The sequence below is a fragment of the Halyomorpha halys genome, unplaced genomic scaffold (assembly GCF_000696795.3).
Source record: "Halyomorpha halys isolate HHAL.00 unplaced genomic scaffold, Hhal_1.1 Scaffold1287.1, whole genome shotgun sequence".
In the NCBI taxonomy this organism is placed as follows: Eukaryota; Metazoa; Arthropoda; class Insecta; order Hemiptera; family Pentatomidae; genus Halyomorpha; species Halyomorpha halys.
In genome coordinates, this window is record NW_027112028.1 from 413615 (window position 1) to 434190 (window position 20576).

The 20576-nt window shown below is 29.6% G+C and overlaps 1 protein-coding gene across 3 annotated transcripts; it reads right to left on the reverse strand.

Annotated features, from left to right (window-relative positions):
* Positions 1–284: 284 nt before the first annotated feature.
* On the reverse strand, positions 285–20194 carry LOC106689160 (uncharacterized). 3 transcript variants are annotated; one of them, XM_014434012.2, is made up of 3 exons: positions 20112–20194; positions 10909–11019; positions 285–2624 (listed from the first exon to the last, which is right to left on the reverse strand). In XM_014434012.2, exon 3 carries the CDS (start codon positions 2598–2600, stop codon positions 1314–1316), a length of 1287 nt encoding a protein of 428 aa, XP_014289498.1. In that variant the 5' UTR covers positions 2601–2624; positions 10909–11019; positions 20112–20194; the 3' UTR covers positions 285–1313. The 3 variants fall into 3 exon arrangements, with proteins under 3 accessions (XP_014289498.1, XP_014289499.1, XP_014289500.1); XM_014434013.2 differs by having other exon boundaries at positions 10909–11016; positions 20112–20165; XM_014434014.2 differs by lacking the exon at positions 10909–11019 and having other exon boundaries at positions 20112–20173.
* Between the last annotated feature and the right edge of the window lie 382 nt (positions 20195–20576).

The window sequence follows — 20576 nt, forward strand, 5'->3', positions numbered from 1 at the left end:
TAATAAATATTTAATAAAGTTATAAAATGTAATTTGACACTTTAAACTAAAAAAATACAGAGGTATAAAACATAATTCTAAACCAGCATTATGTATGTTATAATTAAACAATAATGTCAGACTAAGAAAAATTAATTAATCAATACAGACTGTTGAAATTATATACAAAAAAAAATTCATAATTTAAATAAATTTAATTGATTCCTTAAAGTAAACTTTCTAGGATAAAGATTTCTTAAAAATAAAGGAATATTATTGTAATATTTTGGTTTAGCAGAAAATAATTTAAAATACTATGGCTGATGTTTGGTATAAACATTATAACTCAAATTTTGTAGCAACTTAAATTTTTTTAAATCTAATGTTTGATATTCTGTAACTTATTAATATATTTTTTCTTACACCTCAAACATTTTTTAATTGAGATTAAAAGTAGATGAAACTATACCAAATTCATTAAAATTAATAAATATTTAGAGATAATGTCTTTAAAAAGGAATAAATAACCAATAAATCTTTGGTCTCATCACAATATTTTTTGTACAACTTGTTTTGTACTTGAACACTAGATTCAGATATAAATAGAAATATTGAACTTAGTAGTTAAGTGGAACCTCTGTTCAAATACTTTAATATTAAATGCACATTGTTATTTTAAGGATGGGAATATTTTGAAAGTCTTTTACATTAATTAAAAATTGTATATATTTTAAATGTAAACCACTTGTAAGTTTGATTAAAATTAGAAGTATGTCCCTGAATTAATTTTGAACTATTTATACATAACATATTTTGGATTTGTAAGAATATTCTTTCACAAAAAATCTACTACAAGGACACCTTTAATCTAAAAAAAATATATCTATCTCTATGACAGTCCTCGGCTGAGATGATTCATTGTCATCCAGGTAATTTCCATTAATTAAGAATGATATATAAGAATGCATATTTTCACAGTCGAAAGTGACAGGGATTAAATATTTTTGATATTGCTATCATAATTTTTCAAAAATATATATACAATATAAAATGTCATTTAAAAATTAAATTAAATAAAATGACATATTTATACAATTTTAAATACTTCAGAATCATACATTGAATGTAAAATACATATAATAAGGCCTTCATGAGCCTCTAAGTATTTAAATTTATATATATTTAAAGTTTTATACAATTCTTAATTTATTGTGATCCTAAAAATTATTCATAAAAAGAAACTGTACAAAATTCTTATATAGTAGTTGAGATTAGAGTAAATAAATAGTGATTCATTATCATAATAAATTATCATGATTATCTTTGTTTTACATTCATGATGAATGAAGATCATAAGGGAATTCATAAGTGAATTCCATATTAACGTCTCTGCGTTTTCGACCTAGGACCATCGGTAATAACATTGCCATAGTAGCAGGTATCATTCCAGCTCCCACAGCCGCTAAGACAGCATTATTTTTCGGTTGCTGTACTTTAATTGGATAAACACGTACCGTGCCAGATCGTTTTGATGCTGTTGGAGTTGGTGTTAATTTTAACATTTTGGCAGCATGTTCTCTTTGAGCTTCATCTACAGTTTGAGAACCTTTTTCAACTTCAAGTAAACCACCATGAGAAGTAGTTGTGTTATCTTCATCTTCTGGAGGTAGAACTGTAAGCCTAACAGATCGATGAGATTTCAACTGTTGGCCTGTTGGTTGTACTACAAGTGCTCTCTGGTAAGCTCTATTTCTTTGAGGAAGAGAATAACCCTTTGTACTGGACAGCAACACCCATCTACCATCTCCATCTCCTGGTAGTTGTTCCTTTGTATCTTGAGGCTTACTATACCATGGCTTATTGGGATTTTCATGAGGAAAAGAACTAGGTCGTCCATCAGTAATAATATCTGAACCTGACCCCCAGTTATCAGTCCAACTTGGCTTATTATAATCATAGGTCGGCTTATAACTTGATGTGGGCTTATATTGGTAAGGTGGTTTCTCCCAAGGCTTGTCATGCCACTTATCTGGTTTGTATTCTGGTTGATCCCATTGTGGAATTTGAGGGGGCCTTTTGTTGGGTTCCCATTTCTGAATTTGACTAGCTGACCAAGGTATAGGTTCAAGTGTTACCCAGCCTGTTCTGTCATCGTATGGATGATGATGAGTTTGAGATTGCATTAATTGCCATGATTTTGATTTTTCTTTTGTATTTTCTAATACATTTACAGGTTCATCCATGTAAATATTGGCCAATTTGTTTGTTGGTGTTTCTGAATTTTTTCTTTTATCCTCAACATACTTCTTTAAGAATGAATTTAATTCCTCTTGAGAATATGGTTTGAAGGTAGGCATAGGGGTTGTTTCAGAATTTGTGGCATCACAATCTCTCTGATTAGTACAGTCAATGGGAAAGTGTGATAAAGTACTTACTGTTGTTGCGTCTGGGATTATTTCTATGATTTCTCTACTTTTTCTATCTTCATCTCTTTTTTGTTCAGGAGTTACAATAAAACTAGTTACAAACTTATGATCTGCTTCTTTTGGAGAATGTCTGGAAGAGCATACGGAAGCCAAGCTTAATAGAAGGAACACCTTCATTTTTCTCACTGATTTCATATCATCCCTATAGTAGATCAACAGCTGAAAAAGAGTATTCCATTGATATATTAAGTATTAAATTGTATGAAACACATTATTTATAAAAAAGGAGTATTATTATCTTATTGAAATTTCAGCCAAAACTTAAAGTAGCTCTCTTCAAGACTAGGAATGTTAAGGCACTTGAAGATTATATACTCAGAAAACAAAAAAATAATAAAAGAAGGAAACTTCATTTTTAGATAATGTACTGCTGTTTTTATAAATAGAATAGTTTTTTTATAACTAATAATGATTGGCAATTAATGGTGTGTTTCCTAGCTGGTCGGATATGAACCAATTTCTTTAAATCTAAAATTTGTATAATTGAATAAAATAATGTTCATTCATCCTTGTCTTAATGGCAACATACCCACTTAGATAAAAATCTGGAATGTACACTATTATCATGATATAAATTTATTCCTTTATTAGAATAAAGATTCAAAGCAGGCTATAATAAAATAAAGTTAAAACTTTTACACATTTCATAAATTTACCACTGATTTTTATTAGTTGGGAATCCTGACCTTTCTTTACTTTTCAATTTTTATTCAGTAAACTTTCCTCAAATATGCTTTAAAAATTATGATTTCATCTTTATTAGTGTGAGGATAAAATATTTTTCCTATAGTTGCTGTATGACAAAATGAAGAGGTAAAGCTTGGTATATGAGACGTAGTCCTAGTTATTTTTAATTTATAAATCAATAATGATTTAATTTCTAAATCAAAATAAAAGAGTAACAGTTGTTGAGAGAGTTTAATCTTATGACAGGGAAAGGCTGGGCAAGTTGTCTTTAGCAGCAAATCCTGACCTAATGGGACCATGGTTTTTCAATGTTGTGTTGCCTTTCCAGGTTAGAACAGGGAAAACAGGGGATTTGGAAGGTGTAAGTTAGGTAAACACCTACAAGTGGCAGCTGGAATTTGGGAATCCCTCTAAAACTATAAATTTATGAATAATTTATAAGTTATTTATATTCATTTTTCTATACTGCAGGGCCACCTCAGAGTGTGGGGCCTTAAGCAGTTGTCCTCTTTTCCTTGGATTTAAAACCTACTTCTATTCCCTTACAGGCAAAAACTCAACTTAAACAGACAAGCAAAAAAATACAGTTTCACACAGTGATCCAACACCTATTAGTACAAGAGCCAGGTCTATTAGCACTTAAATTAAAGCTATTTTAATGTACTATAAAGTTGTTTATGACCATTACCTTCGTAGGAATAATAGTTTTCATGATATTTGCTTAAACAAATTGGTTTTTAAGACAATAAGTTTGATTCATGAAAAACTTTATTTTAGAAACCATAGGACGTCCAAATGTCTGTCTGCACTCAAATTAAAGCTAGTTAAAGTATCATGAAAACTATTACTCCTATGAAGATAAACGTAAGGAACTACTTTATAGTCCACTAAACTAGCTTTAATTTGAGTACTAATAGACATCTGTAGTCAAATGCTTTTTGAGATATGGATTTTTCAAAATAAATTCACTAATTAGGGATTTTTCAGTATGTTCCATACAACATTTTTGTGAAATATTCTTTTTTAGAAAGCTATATCTAGAGAACTATTGAAAATATATAGCTCTATTAGGGCTTACATTTTAGCAAATTTACCCTACTTTAAATGATGTTCTCTCAGATTTTCTATTGTTCATGGTAGTTTTAAAGATATAGAGCTCCGAATAAAAAATTAATTATTTCTAAAATTTTGAAACAGCCGCCATTTTTTATCCCCCTACCTATACTTGGTAGACTCATCAATTTTGACTATTAATTATATATATTTCATTAAAGTAATAAAAAATTAGGGTGAAATAACTGCCTTTTTTCTCCTCTTGGCCTCTTGTACTATATTATTTAATTGATGGTAGGCAGGCACGATGGGAGGGGGCAGCTTATACTAAATTATACAGCACCAAAAAATTATTTGTTTAGGATATGGTCATTTTTTGTTTAAAATAAGGTTAAGGAATAAATTAGATTTCTTTTATAGACTCAGAAAAGTGACATTATTTTATTGGTTTAAGTTTAAGTTGGTTTATTACCTCTTTATTAACTGGCACATTTTGTTAATTCTTATGTTGACCAGGTAACACTGGTTTACGTTTTTATGAGAAGCTACTAATGCGCGGGTACAATATTATTAGAGTATTTAAGATTCCATAAGTGTCAGTGACTTTGTTTTGTTTAGTTTCCATAACTAATGTTTACCTCAACTCTAATTTTTTTTATCCAGGTAAGATTAAGTTATAATTTAAAAAAATGAATGTTTATGTTGGGGATCTCGCATTCATATGAATAATATTTTTTTTGTCTTCCCTTCTTGATTGTTTTTTTTTTTATATTCAAGTTAGTCAGCTCTCATTATTATGATGTCATGTTTGGGCCCAAACAGCTCAAATTCAAATTACGAAGATCTGTATAATTTATACAACGTTTACATTAAGATTTAAGTTGAATTGATCTTTCGGGTTCTGGAAACAAAGATGTTTGACTTAATTTTCCCGGTTAGCGATTCAATTTATTTACATAAAAATAAATAAAATGAACAAAATATAAATATAAATAAAAACTATGCTAACTAGAAATGTGAATGCTCTTCGTGTTTGAATATATGAGAGAGTTGGAAAAGAAGTGAAACATTATTTCGAAACATAATAATCACAGGTTTTACTGATTTTAAAAACTTGTTTTAATTATTTCATTTGTTTACGTAATGAAATATCATATATACATTAACTGTGGGGTATGAAAAACTTAAATAAAAAAATGTTAAGGTGTCCACTGACAATAACTCGAAAATTGGTCTGGCTGGAATCCTTGAAATGAGACCGATTTCAAGAGCCCACGGGAATCATTGTAGTATTGCACCTCTCACCCTTCATGGCTTCTAGCGGTACCGATTTAATTTAATTTTTAGCATAGTGAACTGATAAAAGATTTTATATTATATTAAAATCAACGTTTATAAATTTATTTCAAATCCCAGTTGTGTTGTAGTGTTAGAAATTCCTCATTATTATAGGATTTAAGATACTCAAAAATAATTTGAAGAGAAATGGGGGTACGCCGAAGCTTCTTTTTATGGACGCTGTATGAGAAAATCCCTGAGAGCGAGGTTAAGAGTTGCGGAACTCTGGGAAATCGAGAAAGCATACAGTAGAGAGATAATACTGGCTCACACCTTGACCTAGCATCTTTCTATCTTAGGCAGATGTTCCATTCTGGCGACAAGTTTGTGAATATAGTTAGAGTACTACCAACTATCGAGAAAATTATGACAGTATGACTGTAAATTTTTTCTTTAACGATCACAGTGGCTGTGATAGCTTTCACTATCACTATTATTGTCATCGAGGATGACACTGGCACTTCAGCCTGACTAGCAATGGCGAATGATTTAATTCTTAATTACTGTATTCACTGTAATAAGTTCAATATAGTAATGTAAAGAGTTATGAGCAGGTAATTCTAAATGTACAAAAAAAAATTTACCCCACTGCTACAGTCTGATACCAATTTGAAGACAATTGGTCTATTGGACCGAGTATTTTTCCTACGCTGTCACTAAGAAAAACAGATGAGGTGAAGTGCTCTATCATAACTTCCCAGATTTTTTTAATCTGGCCTGGATGAGGGGAGGAGGTTAAAAAAATTAACACTCATAACAAGAGGCCGAATTTTCGTACAAATGCAATTCCCTTGCTTTGAATTCCACCAAACCTGGACAGACACTAAAATACTGGAAAAGAAATTCGAATAACACTATTTTTATTTAACACAAAATTGCACATTTTGAGATTTTCCACAATTCTGAAGTTTCTCTTTTAGGGAAAAATTTTGATTGATACAATTTAATGCTTGAACTAAACATTATACTCATATTGGTGTACGTATGCCAGTATGTATTCATTTTAATCTTATTTAATTTAGAGTTTAAAGTTGACAAAGTTGAGGTAAAACAATGCATTGAATAATATGTAAAGAGTTGAATTCACCTAAAAAAAAGACAAGTAATCACAAGTTACAAATTCTATAGTGAAGAATTTAATATTCTTGGAATAGTTTTAACCAGTGGTTTCAGGTAACTATTGAAAGTCTCTCTAGAACATCGGTTCTCAAACTTTTTTAAAATTTATGTGTGAGAATCCCTTTAAATGTTTTTCAATAGCTTGCAGATTCCTTTAATAAAAAAAAAAAGAGAAAAGTGTCGTGAATAAAACATTTTTTTCGCAAACAATTGTGTACTAAGAAAACATCACATGTTATGTAATTGTTAAATTAAAGTAACAATTTTAATGGGATGGAGTTTTGCCTGAACTAGTTCTTCTATGTTGGACTTAGTTTTAGCCAGTGCTCGTGCCATTTGCGCTCGAGTATAATCAATCCATTTCGAGATTTTATCTTGATAAAACGTAATGTAGAAAAAGCCGACTCACACTCATAGGTTGTTGCGAATGGAATCAGGACTCGTAGACCATATTTGCAAGAGCAGGACTCGTAGACCATCTTTGCAAGAGCAGGACTCGTAGACCATCTTTGCAAGAGCAGGACTCGTAGACCATCTTTGCAAGAGCAGGACTGTGTTCAGTTATAAATATGCGTTCGTTTTTCGCGGTATTACCGAAATCGCTGTTCTAGAATAAGCTTGTTATAGGGAACATTTTTATGATTGGTTTGAAATTAGATTCCCATTCCGCTTCTATCCCTTTATTTTTCAGCCCGACTTTCTTGTGACTAGAAGAAATTTCATTTTTTTAAAAATATTATATTACCTTTGTATATTATTTTAAATAAAAATTAAACAAAAAATCCTTTGTTCTGAACAACACGAATAAACAATATATTTTTAATCGAACATTTTCAACATTGATTTGTTACTTGTTAGTTTTTTGGTTTATGGTGTCTTTGTATGTAAGTACAAAACTGAAAAGCTAAGCAGGTGGACACGCTATGTAAAATTTTAAAAAGAATTTTGTTTGGAAGAATATTTTAAAATACTGCTTTATGCATTGTGCCTTGTGTATATTTTCTAAAAGTTAAGATTAAGGTAACTTTAAAAATCATTTATTACAGAGATCTTTCTCAAAACTCTTCAATTATAGACAAAATTTTAGGTTTTAATTCAAAGTAGTTTAGTCTTTTATGTATGTTTGCATAAATGTAAAGAATATTTAGCGAAGTTTTCCTATAACTTACAATTCCGACGTTTTGGGCCATCTGTAGCCGAGGGAGTTAAGGCTTAGCAACCTTGGAACTTGCAGCGGCTTCGGTTTGAATTGTGCCTAAGTTAGTTAGCTCTAGATAAGTATGTCATGAATGGCAAAGCAGGGAGTAATTAAAAAAAAATTATTCTGAGAAATGTAAATAAAATGCCCATCTTATTGTGTATGGCCTAGTATTGCATATTATTAATTAATATAAATGATTTTTAATTTATTATTCTTGTTAAGTATCAATATGTGTAAACCATTTGTTGTACTGGCTAACTCTATTTATATGGAGGTAGACCCGCAAAATAAATAAATATATAATTATTATTAATTATAACATATTATTAAATCAGTCCAAGAGCCCAAGAGGAGTAAAAATTTTTCATTTTACTCCAATTGTTTATTACTTTAATGGAAACTATATACAGTTAATAGTCAAAATTGATTACTCTGCTAGCCATAGTTGGTGGAAATAAAAAATGGCTGTTCCGAAATCTGAAGATAATTAATTTTTGAATTGCTTTCAAGTAAAGATAAAATTAATAAATTTTTACCTAGACTTGACAAGGGATACATTAAATGTCATTACAAAATAAATATTGAATTATTTAAGAGGTATGCCCCCTGACGTCTATTTTAATCTATAAAAAAGGTGAAATGTTCGCTCCTTTTTCATTTGGAGCTCTATATTCTTAAAACTACTTCAACACTAAAACATTCACAGTACAGCATGTTTAGTAAGGTAAATATTATGAGACATGAGCTCTAATAGAGTTTTTAACGTTCAATAGTCCTCCAGAACAGTTTTTTGAAAAGGAACATTTTTATCTTTCTACATAGCGAAAAATCAATATTTTGTGAGTTACTTTTGGCGAATATGATGGAAACTGCTGCTCCTACGAAGATAATAAACTAATTGCAGTACCTTCTAATATCATCTCTACGTCAAATAGGTTCTGAAATATAATTTTTCCTAAACCAAAAGTTTTTTCCTAACAAGGAGAAATCAAATTTTGCGAATTCATTTAGACGAATAAGATAGAACTGCTACTCCTACTCATGTGAGAGCTACTCATATAGACACAGCACGTCGTTTGTAAGAGTAGTAATGTCCATGATATTTGCCAAAAACAATTCACAAAAGATTGAGACTGAAAAATAAAATGTTGCTTTATGAATTATTGTAACTCAGAAAGTGTTCAACATAAGCAGCTACATTAGCAAATTTAATCTGCTTTAAATGATTTGTTCTGTTAAGTTTATTTCTAGTGTTGTCGGTAGTTTTAAAGATATGAAGCTCCGAATGAAAAATTGATTTTTTATAACATTTTGAAACAGGCGCCATTTTTTAAATCTCCAGCTATATTTTGAAGGCTCATCAGTTTTGACCAGTAAACTTTATGTAGTTTTCACTAACGTAATTAAAAATTGGGATGAATTAATTTCCTTTAGTAACCCTATCTAGGACTGTCTTTGAAATGTAGAAATTATTAAAAAAGAAAACCTTGCCTAGCAGAGGGAGTTGCCCCATTACGCCAATGATAACAAACAGATGAGGTGGCACGAAGACCTTGTACTTGAAGGTGAGAGTGACCACTTTCTACTGTTTTCGTTCACGGCCACTTTCATCTTCACGGGTCAGTTTCTCCAGCTTCCTCCCATTTTTTTTATGACAATATTCCATCTATTCAATACCAATTGGACCGGTAACTTTCCGATAGAAATCCTACTTTTTTTTCCAATTGTTTATAAGTAAAATACTAATTTATGAATAAAATACTAATTTATGAGTAAAATACTAATTTCTTACACAATTTTCACAAGATAAAATCAGAAATATGGATCAAATACCTTTAGTAATTCAATAAGTTATTTCTGAATTTTTTTTTTATTTGTTTTTAATGTTGAAGAGGGGAGTAAACCATTCTTAACTGTATTACAACTATCAAGTTTTATTAACATTATGATGAATATAAAATACATTATAAATTATGTATATGCGTTAGTAATCGAAATTAATCCCAGAAATAAATTGATAGTCTAGATATAAATCGGTACTAAGACCAATTTTAACATATATACTATCGTATCATGGCATAATAAAAAATATCATAGCCTATCATATTTTTTCTGGAATAGTTGAACATCTTAGATAGTGCTGATTTCTGAGCATTTTACAACATTTTAAATATACATTTTTCAAAGATAGAAGTAAAATTTTGTCCTATTATTTTATTTTTTTTTGTATATTAGAGAGTTGTTTCTCCTAGAACTACATTTACTAAATAAACTTACAGTTCCAGTACTTTACCCCATTTTTAAAAATGTGCCAGTTTTTAAGAAAAAAATATCTTCGAATTAACAAAGTTATATTTTGATTGTAAATAATACAAAATTGAAAGAAATGTAAAAAAAAAACCACAGAAATTAGGTTTACAAAATAAAAATGTTTAGGTTATTATAAAATGATTAGTAAAATTTCGGGATATGATTGTTTTTATTAAACCAAAATCTTGATTTTTTTTATGGAACAAAGAACGATTTTTTTGAGTATTTACGTCTTAGGTTCATAATTTTTTTTACCTCACAAAGCATTAGTAGCATTAGGCTTTACTTTTTTTCCAACGAATAAGTCAATAAAACGAAAAAAACTTCTTTTTTTTGTGCCACAATTAAAGCACAGCCGTGGTATGCCTCTCCCTTAAGAAGCTTCAGTAATTCAACTAATTTTTAAAAAAATTACAATTTTGTGAACGTGACTTTATTCAGGTGGCGGGCTAGATGTTTGTAAATTTACATAATTGTAATTACAAAATTCCTTCCTTCCTTTCGTTATGAATTTGTGAAAAGTACAATTATTTTGATGAGCAAACATTTAGTAAATGCATTTTTGAGCCCGCCACCTGAATAAAGCCAAGTTCACAAAATTTGGTTGCATCATTATATTTTCTAAGTAGCGACAAAAGCGTGTTACAAAAGCCAAATCAATTTTTATAAACTTATGACATTAATAACAAAAAATTAATGGATCAATCCAAAATTGCTTTACGAATTTGATCTTACCTAACAACCCTTCTTGCAAAGGCAGTACATAGATATCCACAACTGTTTTGATAAAATCCGAGAAATGTGTTGAGAGTAAGTACTACCATATGTGTCCAACTGGGCCTGCTTCTAGAAATAGTAAATTCGATATTATAACAATTGAAATAGTTAGATGAAATTTATAATGAAATCTAACTTATCTATTATATCATAATATGATACAGTAACTCAAGAGATTATTAGTAAAACCAAGTAATAACAGATTAGGTAATATCGTTATTTCATTTTCCTAAACATCATCAAAGGCAAAAAAAAAAATCAATTGATTTTATGACTATATTTATGGCCAATCAAAAAGATGTAACTAAATCCAGTTATTCCTAATATTTTACATGAATTTTATTGTATACTACTTAAATCGGCGTCTCTTAAAACATTAGTATAGAGTTAGATAAAACATATTTTAACATTCAGTGTGTTGGGTAAAAGATAATTGCAATTATACTAGGCTGTAATTAGTAACTGCGATAACTTTGGTTCAACTAGTAATTGTAATTTCGTACGATTATTACAATTACGGTTGTTCATCAAGTAATTGAAATTTGAAATCAAAATTGCTATTTCATTTCAAGTTGAAATAATTAGAAAGTATTTGTAATTGTAATTAATTTTTGTCCAGCATTGGCACACACTGTTTGAACCCTTAGTGATGAGATGATCTAATTAATACATATTACTGCTTTGCTTGAATAGTGGCTCATTTGACAAAAAAAAAAATGTTTTTTGTTTTCAATTGAAATGGACGTGTTCCAAAGATATTAACGTAGGCAGATTTTTTTTTTTTTTTTTTTTTTTAGAAATTGTAGATCCTGTTTAGACTGTCCCAGAGCTAGAAGGGTTGTTACTAAGTAACCACAATCTACATGATACGTCAAATACAATTTTTTTTTAACATAGAGATAAAAAACGATTTAAACTAATTTTAATTTTTAATACATTTTGCTTATTTGCTGATCTACTATTCAATCTAAACTTATTTTGTTATCTCTGTTAGCATGACTATATAATGAGTCACCCAAGTCTCTCTGCCGATCTTCAAAACTTAACAACCTAAATCCATTTATAAAAGTAGTTAAAATTCTTAAACAATAATTTACTAATAAATATCACTATGATTACTACAACAAGAAAGATACGACAAATAAAAGAATATTAAGATATTATGATAAAAAAAAAATACATAATTTTTTTTATTTGAACCTACCTACTTGAAACTACCTAAACTGAACGAAATAAAAGTTGTGTTTACACTACAGCTCATCTTTGAAGGTAATCATCATAGCTATCACGTTCATCACTCAAGGATCGGTCGTGTTTAAAAAAAATATTTCCCAAAAATTTCAATATTATCAAACAAACTGAACTTGTAAAACGAAAAATTTTGTTAAAGTTCTTAAAAAAAACTCCTAAATTCATATAAAACGGCATGCAATCACAAATGGGAGAATCTTCCAAAAATGGTCATTTTGTGTCCAACGTTTGTTGCAGCTCACATCCATATATTTTCGCAGGTAAATTTATGTAACATAAAAGATATCCTTTCCTTTTAAAGTAAGAAAGGGATAATCTTCTAATACAGTTTTCATGGATTTCAGAGAAAAGAAAAACTCACATTGTTTTATAAATAAACTTTTTCTTGAGATAATGCCAACTTTCCTCTTTCTATGGTGTAATTAATTTACTGTTTAAATAATAACGAGAAAATAAAGGACCTCAGTGAACAAAATGTTTGACTATGTACTATAGTGGGTATAATTAGAAATGATGATGAAAAATCGCCGATCTAGCAACATTTTACTCGATGAAATTATAATAATCGTAATACCAAGTTTTGGTATATAACGTTTAAAATGGAATTAGTTAAATTGCTGTGCCAGTAAAGAAAACGGCATTGATGCTCCGGATGACTCAGCGTTTGGTCGCCTTTATCATTAAAAAGCCCTAGAATTATAAACAGTGACGTCGTATCGGTGGGAAGGAATAGGAAGGATATCATCCTCCACCTCCAATAATTTGAAAACCCACAAAGTATGAACATTTGAAAATTAGCTTTAAACTGCTAAAATTGGAGTAAAATATTACCCAAAGAGATCATTCTTCTGAAATTTTCATATTAACGCTATTTAGTGATGTAATTTTCCCAAAAATGTTTAGTACAAGAGAAAATATTAGGGAATACTCCCAGGGCCGAGGCCATAAACACATCACACGGAGACACATTAAATTCTTCGACAGTCTCCCTGCTTCCTTCAATCCTATATTACAGTCTATCACCCCATCCCCCCTTCCTGCGAGGTGGCAGGGCAGGAAAGGTTCCAAAAACCCTATTAAATTCACCTCATAGCTCCATCTTCTGATGCACCCCAACCCCCTCCCTCACACTTCTTTTCGATTTCTAACTGTTTTTCTTATTATTTCACCATTATCTATCGTCTTTATTATTTTTATATTTATTTTCTTCTTATATGCGATACAACACGAGGAGGCCCCTCACCTCCGGACTCAAAATAGCTCCTTGAATGGATAGCTCATATGTAAAATTAAACATAACAAGTAACCTTAAAATACCAAAGGTAGTAAAAGGTAAGACACAACACGAATTACTTTTTCTTTTTTCACAGTAATGCATTAATAATTCACTTTTATTTCTGTTTTAGAGGGTTCGGAGAAAAAAAAAAAAAAACCCAAAAAAAACCGAGGCCATTTTGGGAGATTGGTCATTTGGGCTCAAGGGACTTGAAAACTCAGATTGGAAATTTTCCACGATTACTTCCCCTTACTACATATGCAGAAGTAACTGAATGTAAAATTGATTCCTTAATACGTTTATAATATAAGAACTTAATCAACAAGCAGTTAAACTTCTACTCCTTATCTATTAACATTATGGGCACCTCATACCTGCTTGGAGCTATATCCTTATCATACCCGGAACAATTAATAGAAATCAAATATATTTGAAATATGAGTACAAGGCCGTCCTCACAAGGATCTTCCTTCTCGCAATGAAATTCTCTACGATTTTATCAAGAGAATATCTTCTACAATTAAATCAAGGGCAGTGAATTAATTAAATAATTAAATAACTAAAAAATAAAAATAAAACTATTTTTCTATAATATATAAAAATATAAATGATTGACCGTATTTGTTTGAAAATATGCAGGAGATAGTTGGGGTTGCGGTCAAGTTTTTTTTCTATAAGTTCAGTTTAAATTTTGCGAAGACTTGATATTTTTTGTTTCTATAAGTCAGTTTCCTTATTGTGAACACTTGATTTTTTATTTCTATTAGTTCAGTTTCCTTATTGTGAAAACTTGATTTTTTTTTCTATAAGTTCAGTTTACTTATTGTGAAAACTTGATATATATTTTTTCTATTGGCAAAGAGAAAGCTTTGAAATAATTATTATATTTTATCCATTAACATCGTGATGAGTATTAAAACTCACATGTAGTTCTAGTGAACAAGTAGTTCTAAATTACTTGAAAATTGTATTATTTCTTGATAACGGTGAATCTAGGAAGAAGAAAGAAGGAGATCCGATGAAGGGTATTTTAGGAATCTCCTTGTAATAATAAAAATTTCCAGTTCAAAAATTGCGTACTTTGATAGATTTTAGTATTAATTAACTATGAACTAATTACAAAAACCAAGTAATACAAATTTCAATTGCGAATTAACGGAACTCTCTTGAGGCGTTTCCTTGCAGAAAATAGTAGAAATTCTAAAATGAATCGGAAAGGCATGCCAGAGGAACTGTTGTTCTGGTAATCCGTTACAAGGGATCAAGTGCAATTCGTGACAACAATGCAGCAATTGTTGATAGCTACTTACGGCTTCCTTCTTTCTTTTCTTTACTATCCTTATCCCGTAATTTAATCTGCTATTACCTTTAGTTGAGTAAGATGAATGCCACACAATAGAATCATGGAACAATTGTCCTACAATTCCGAAACGTTTCAGTTTGGGGTCTACATTCGAGATGAATTAAAATTAGAATTTTCATTATGAAAATTTATTCGATATATTGTGCCATAAATTTATAAATTTGTCCAAATAGCTCAATGGAAATATCGGTGTATATTTAATTTCTGTTCAGTTTTAAGTTTGATGATCAGAAAATAATAAAGAAGTGGGTGGTCAATGATTTCTTGATTCTCTTGTTCCTTAGAATCCTCCTCCCTTCATGAAACGACCCTATATTTGGTAGTAGCGATGTACTTTCATTGCAAGTTATTATTAAGAGTTGCTATTACTTATGGAGTAACAATTAATGCTCGAGGTACTTTTCTTTAGGTTTGTCAAATATGATTTTTTGAAACCTGGGAGACAGAGAACTATAAATAAATACGTTTTGAAAACGACCCCGGTACCGAGATCAAAAATCATGCATGGCGGCTATAGACGCATCAAATTTGGATTATTTTAAATAGATTTCTTAAAATTAATAAATTTAATATAAAGACGATTAAAATATCATTCTTTAATACAATATAAAAATAATAAATATATATGTATATATAAAACGTAAGTTTTACTTTGATAAATATAAATAAAGAACAAATTCTATTTATTTGATGTCTTAAGTACTAATTTGGTCATTGCTAAAAGTTGGAATACTTAATCTAGTCCAATGGTTCATACAAATGTCCATTTAAAGTTAATGAAGAAATTAACCTCATTTAAATAAAATAAAATAATTAATGATAATAAGACTGTTTAAAAAAAGAGGTAAAAATTTATGCTCTAGTTGTATCGAGATGATCAGATAACAAAAGCACGCGGGGGGGGGGGGGGCAAATGAGCACAAAAGTGAGCAGATCTTAACTGTTGATGAGAAAAAAGGTAAAGCAAAGAAGTTGTTAGAATAGTATTTGTCCTGATTTAATTGAATGAATCTCTTTGTATGTTTTAGATATACCGTGAAAAGTTTCACGATTCTTAATCTGCACTGTCTTAAGAATTGCAAAAGGAATATACACCTTTCTAAAAATAATGAATTTTTAGAGGGTTTTTAACGCCATAAAACACTACCATAATCTATTCAATTAAGTAGAGTAGTTGGTTTTTTTCTTCCTTTTTTTTCCTGATGATAATATGCATAAGGTCGAATTTTTTGCGTTCTTAGAAAACTATTCATTTCGGCTATAACAAAATCTTATAGGCGGGATTCATTACTCATGTTTCCACTATACAATAGGAAACGGCAGATTGTGTGATAAAGATTGAAAAAAAAATGGAAGATATTGCAACATTCACAAATACACAAACAGCAACAACAATACTGGGACTCATAAGTCCTTGGTAGATAGACGAAGCGACTAGATCTAGCAACCTTGGCTGTTGGTAAGGACCGAAAATACTGTGGATCTTCATTATAACGCTCTTTATACCACGGATTCAGGTACATCTTGTCCATATGTGAATATGTGGTTAACTAATGATATGATTTTTTTTTTTTGTTTCATCACGTATCGTCTTAGAAGGAAGAGTATAAACCATTTATTGAGCTGATAATATTATTCCCATTAGCTTCTAGTAAAACAAGAATTATTAACGCGAAGCATTTGGGGATAATAAAATAAAAATAACAGAAACAAAAAACGTGAATAAGCAAAGTATATATCGTATATAGTATATATAAACAAAATATTTTTTATAACTTATTATTATTCATCTACGATAACTTTATTTTTAATAAAGGAATATTTTATTTCGTATTGTATAGTCCTACAATGACTAAATTTTACTGCCTCCGCTACAACGCGGGGTATTCTGTATCCACTTGATTCATGTTACAGCCAAGATCCAGTGTATGAAAGTATTCTTATCGGCGCCACTGATTTTTAAACTCTTCTGTTCATACAACCGCTTTAAATATTTAAGGTATAACGGAAGCCTTCGTAGTAAAAATAATCATAAAGAAATATTCCCAAAAATTAAAGGTTACGACTTAAAAAAGTAAAACATTGTATCAATACTGTGTAACGAATTAAAGAAACTAACACTCTCTATATATCAATGCTCTCTATGCCCTTCTAGTTAAATGTATCGTGATCGTTCTAGTTTCATTTCAAAAATAAAGGAATTAGTTTTTTCCACCAACTGGACTCCTTGATTATCTTTAAAAAAAAATATTTAATTTCAACAAGATCGGTAAATCCATGATTGATAGGAAGAAGAGAAGTATAGGCAAGAAGGGAGCTTGCTACGAATTTCAAAACAGAGAATTAAGAATAAAATTTGTATTAATAAACATGTTGAGATCATTGATTTTATAAAGTATTTTATCCAAGATTTGTGTTAAGTAAATATTAATATACCTCATCATAAAATCAATTTCATTTCCAATTTCTTCACCTCTGAGCATATAAAGAAACGTTGTTGGAAATACGAAGAGTTAAAATAAATCGATTGGAAGCGCGCCATAATAAAATAGTTTTTATTTTCATTTTCAATGTTATATAACAAAAAAAAAAATAATAACAAACAAATATGTTAGAAATACGAAAATTTAAAATTAGTCGAAGGGTGAGTGCGCGATCATAAAATCGATTTTATTTTCATCTCATCCGAAATGATTTTAACAGACTTTAAAATTTTAGAATCCTGAAAGGTAAAATAAATCGAAATTCCAGCGTGCTATTTAAAAATATTTAGCATTTTCATTTTCTACACATCTGAACAAATATAACAAAGACACTGTAATACGTTAGGAATCCGAAAAAATTAAGTCCCCCAAAAAGAAAACAGATAATATTATCCGTCATTGTATTAATGTTGTTATTTCCGAAATCCGTTCATAAGAAATATGTTTACATATGAGTTAAATTACATTTATTTTTATTTTTGATTGTAAAAGAGGTATTGCAATTATAGTAATAGTAATTACGACTTACAATTACTTTGGTGTAATTGTTCTTCAAAACCACTATTTTTTCATGTTTTAGACCATTTAAAGGTAATCTTAGCGTGATTACAGTGCAACTGAAGCATGTAATTGAATTACTCATGTAATGAATGATTCCTGCCCAACGCTGTCTAAGAAACTTGTGAATTCTCCTTACTATTCCGATATATTTGATGATCTTGAAGGTAAACTTAATGAATCTAAACAATTTTTAAAAATATTGAATTCCGAAAAACGAAATATTTATCAGGTTTGTATATTCAAATATTTCGTTAACGTGATTTTTGGAAGAAGACTCGGTAAAAGCATATATAATACATTTTACGTATTAAATATGTATGATGTACTAATTTATTTTAATGAAGGTTACGAAAAAAAAATTAATGTGATTTTTTAAATTTTTATTTTTATTTTATCCTTGTCACTTATTGTTAAACCATTCTATTTACTTTCGACTAATTAAATACTTTCTAACTAACGCAAGTTGATAATCATTGAATAGTTAACATTGAGCAGACTGTAGAATTGTCAAAGCAGTTAAAATAAACATGCCCAAATAGTTATTATTAATTTAAGGTTACAAAGTGTATAGAAAATTGACGTCATAACTATTTTTTCTCTGTTGTTATTTTTTATTGTTATATACAATTTATTACTGGATAATGCATTTGTTCCCGTTACACGTAGTGTCGTTACCTTAAATTACTTTCGTGGGTTTTTAGAATATTAGAAAAGTGAATAGACCTATTCTTTTCCTGGAAGTAAAATATTTGTTTAAGTTCTCTTTAGACCCACTCTAAATAATTCTCATTTGTTTCTAATCTCTGCTCGAAATCTTCTAATTTCTTCACTAGAACTAAGGTTATGTTTGTGCCTCTTTTTAGCCCTATGGTGCGCTGAAAAGGGCCATGCTGTTAGGCCTCCGAAATCTCTCGACACTTGTATATACCCCACAGCAAGTGTGATGAGATAACTTCTCGATTTTTATCCGAATATTTCTCTCTGGCTGAAAGATACAATTCAACTACTCTAATTCGAATCTTTCTGAATCTGATTCCTTCTCACAAGAGTGATGTATTTAACATTATCTGAGAAATATCTGCAACAAACAACTACCCTTAAATCTTGTTTATTCACTCATCTCTTTTGTTCCTCTGAGCTCGTTTGACATAATTCTGTTCCTATCAACCAAATGTTAATAAAAAAAAAAACTAAAGAGTTTTATTTACTAGTTTAATGATGTTTTTAGTATATAATTATTATTATACCTACTACGTATATATAGTATCATACTACGTATGATCTTTTATTTTAACGTTAATTTTGTTTATTTAATTATTTTGATGTTTTTTGAGACTCTACCCCCTTAATCAATGGTTAAAAAAACCAATCATATTACTTTGATATGTAACCACATGGACCACTATTAAATGTAAAAAATATTTCATTATTTTAAAAAAAAAAAGTATTAGTTTGTTTTCTACTTTCTGATTTTTTTTTTTTTTATTTGTTGAATATACATTTATTATTCAACATGAAAATAGATAGCCTTTGTTTGAATTGCAAAATTGCTAGAGTATGTTAATCTGTATTAGGCAAAATAATAAATTTTAAAATAGAAAAAAAATGAATACAAGTGGTTCAACTATTGTTTTGATTCAGTTTAATAGTTTATCTTTATAAAATAATTATAACATTGTAAATACTTAAGGGTATCTTTTGTATGAGACCCTTCCCCCTATTGTCAGTTGTTAAAAATAAATCCAGATATTGTATAATGACTACCAGCCCGATCTGACAATAAAGAAATATATACATAAAAAGTGAAGTAGTATTTTTTTTTTTAATATTTATTTTTAAGAATAGGTTAAATATATGTTTACAAACAAATTCATTAAGTATGTATCTTATTTTTTTATTCCGTGTATTATTTTTATTATTTTCTTACTTTAGGTTGTTGATAACCCATGAAGAACAGATTAAATATTTTAATCTTATTGTGGATCAATCAAAATTGCCAAAATTTTAATATATAAAGAAAAATAGTCCCTATTTAGTTGGAAACCGAAGACATGTATATAATAATTATTAAATCTATCATCCATACGCACAATATCTCAAATAATGTTTTTTAAAAGTAATTGTCTTATGTAAAATCTGTATTTACTTAGATACTTCACTCCCATGAAATGAAAAAAAAGAACGTTATGTGCTATAAAAAAAAGTTTTAGCTGTTATATACAGATACCTTTAAGAAATCTGTAGTAAGACGATCGAAGGTGTAATAGGTTTGCTATTGCAGGAGCAAACAGGCCAATGCTGGGGTATCCAGAGAGACGACTGAAGCCGGGGAGTTGGGGCTCCGGGGTATGCCTCAGTCCCCACCCCGATTCCCCACTACCCCTGTCAATCACCCTGCTTCTTGTTTTCCCTTCGGTGACAGTCCAGGCTTAAAACAAACATACGCTTCAAAGTGGGGGAAAGAGTACTTAGGTCAAATCTTTCATCAGAAAGTAGAGGGTCCAGGAGAAAGTAAGCTCCATTCTTTCTAAAAACATTACCATCTTTCCTGTGATAACTTAATTCTCCTCACCATTGAAAGGTGTTCCTTTACATTTATATTGGCATTGTTATTAGTCATGCCTTTTTATTTTATTGACAATCAACTTTTAAGTAACATTATTACTTTTTTATTTCGAATTCGAATTTACTA

Bases quoted from the DNA above. Each gene is read 5' to 3' on its own strand.
- LOC106689160 (XM_014434012.2), bottom strand. From the start codon at position 2,600: ATGAAATCAGTGAGAAAAATGAAGGTGTTCCTTCTATTAAGCTTGGCT.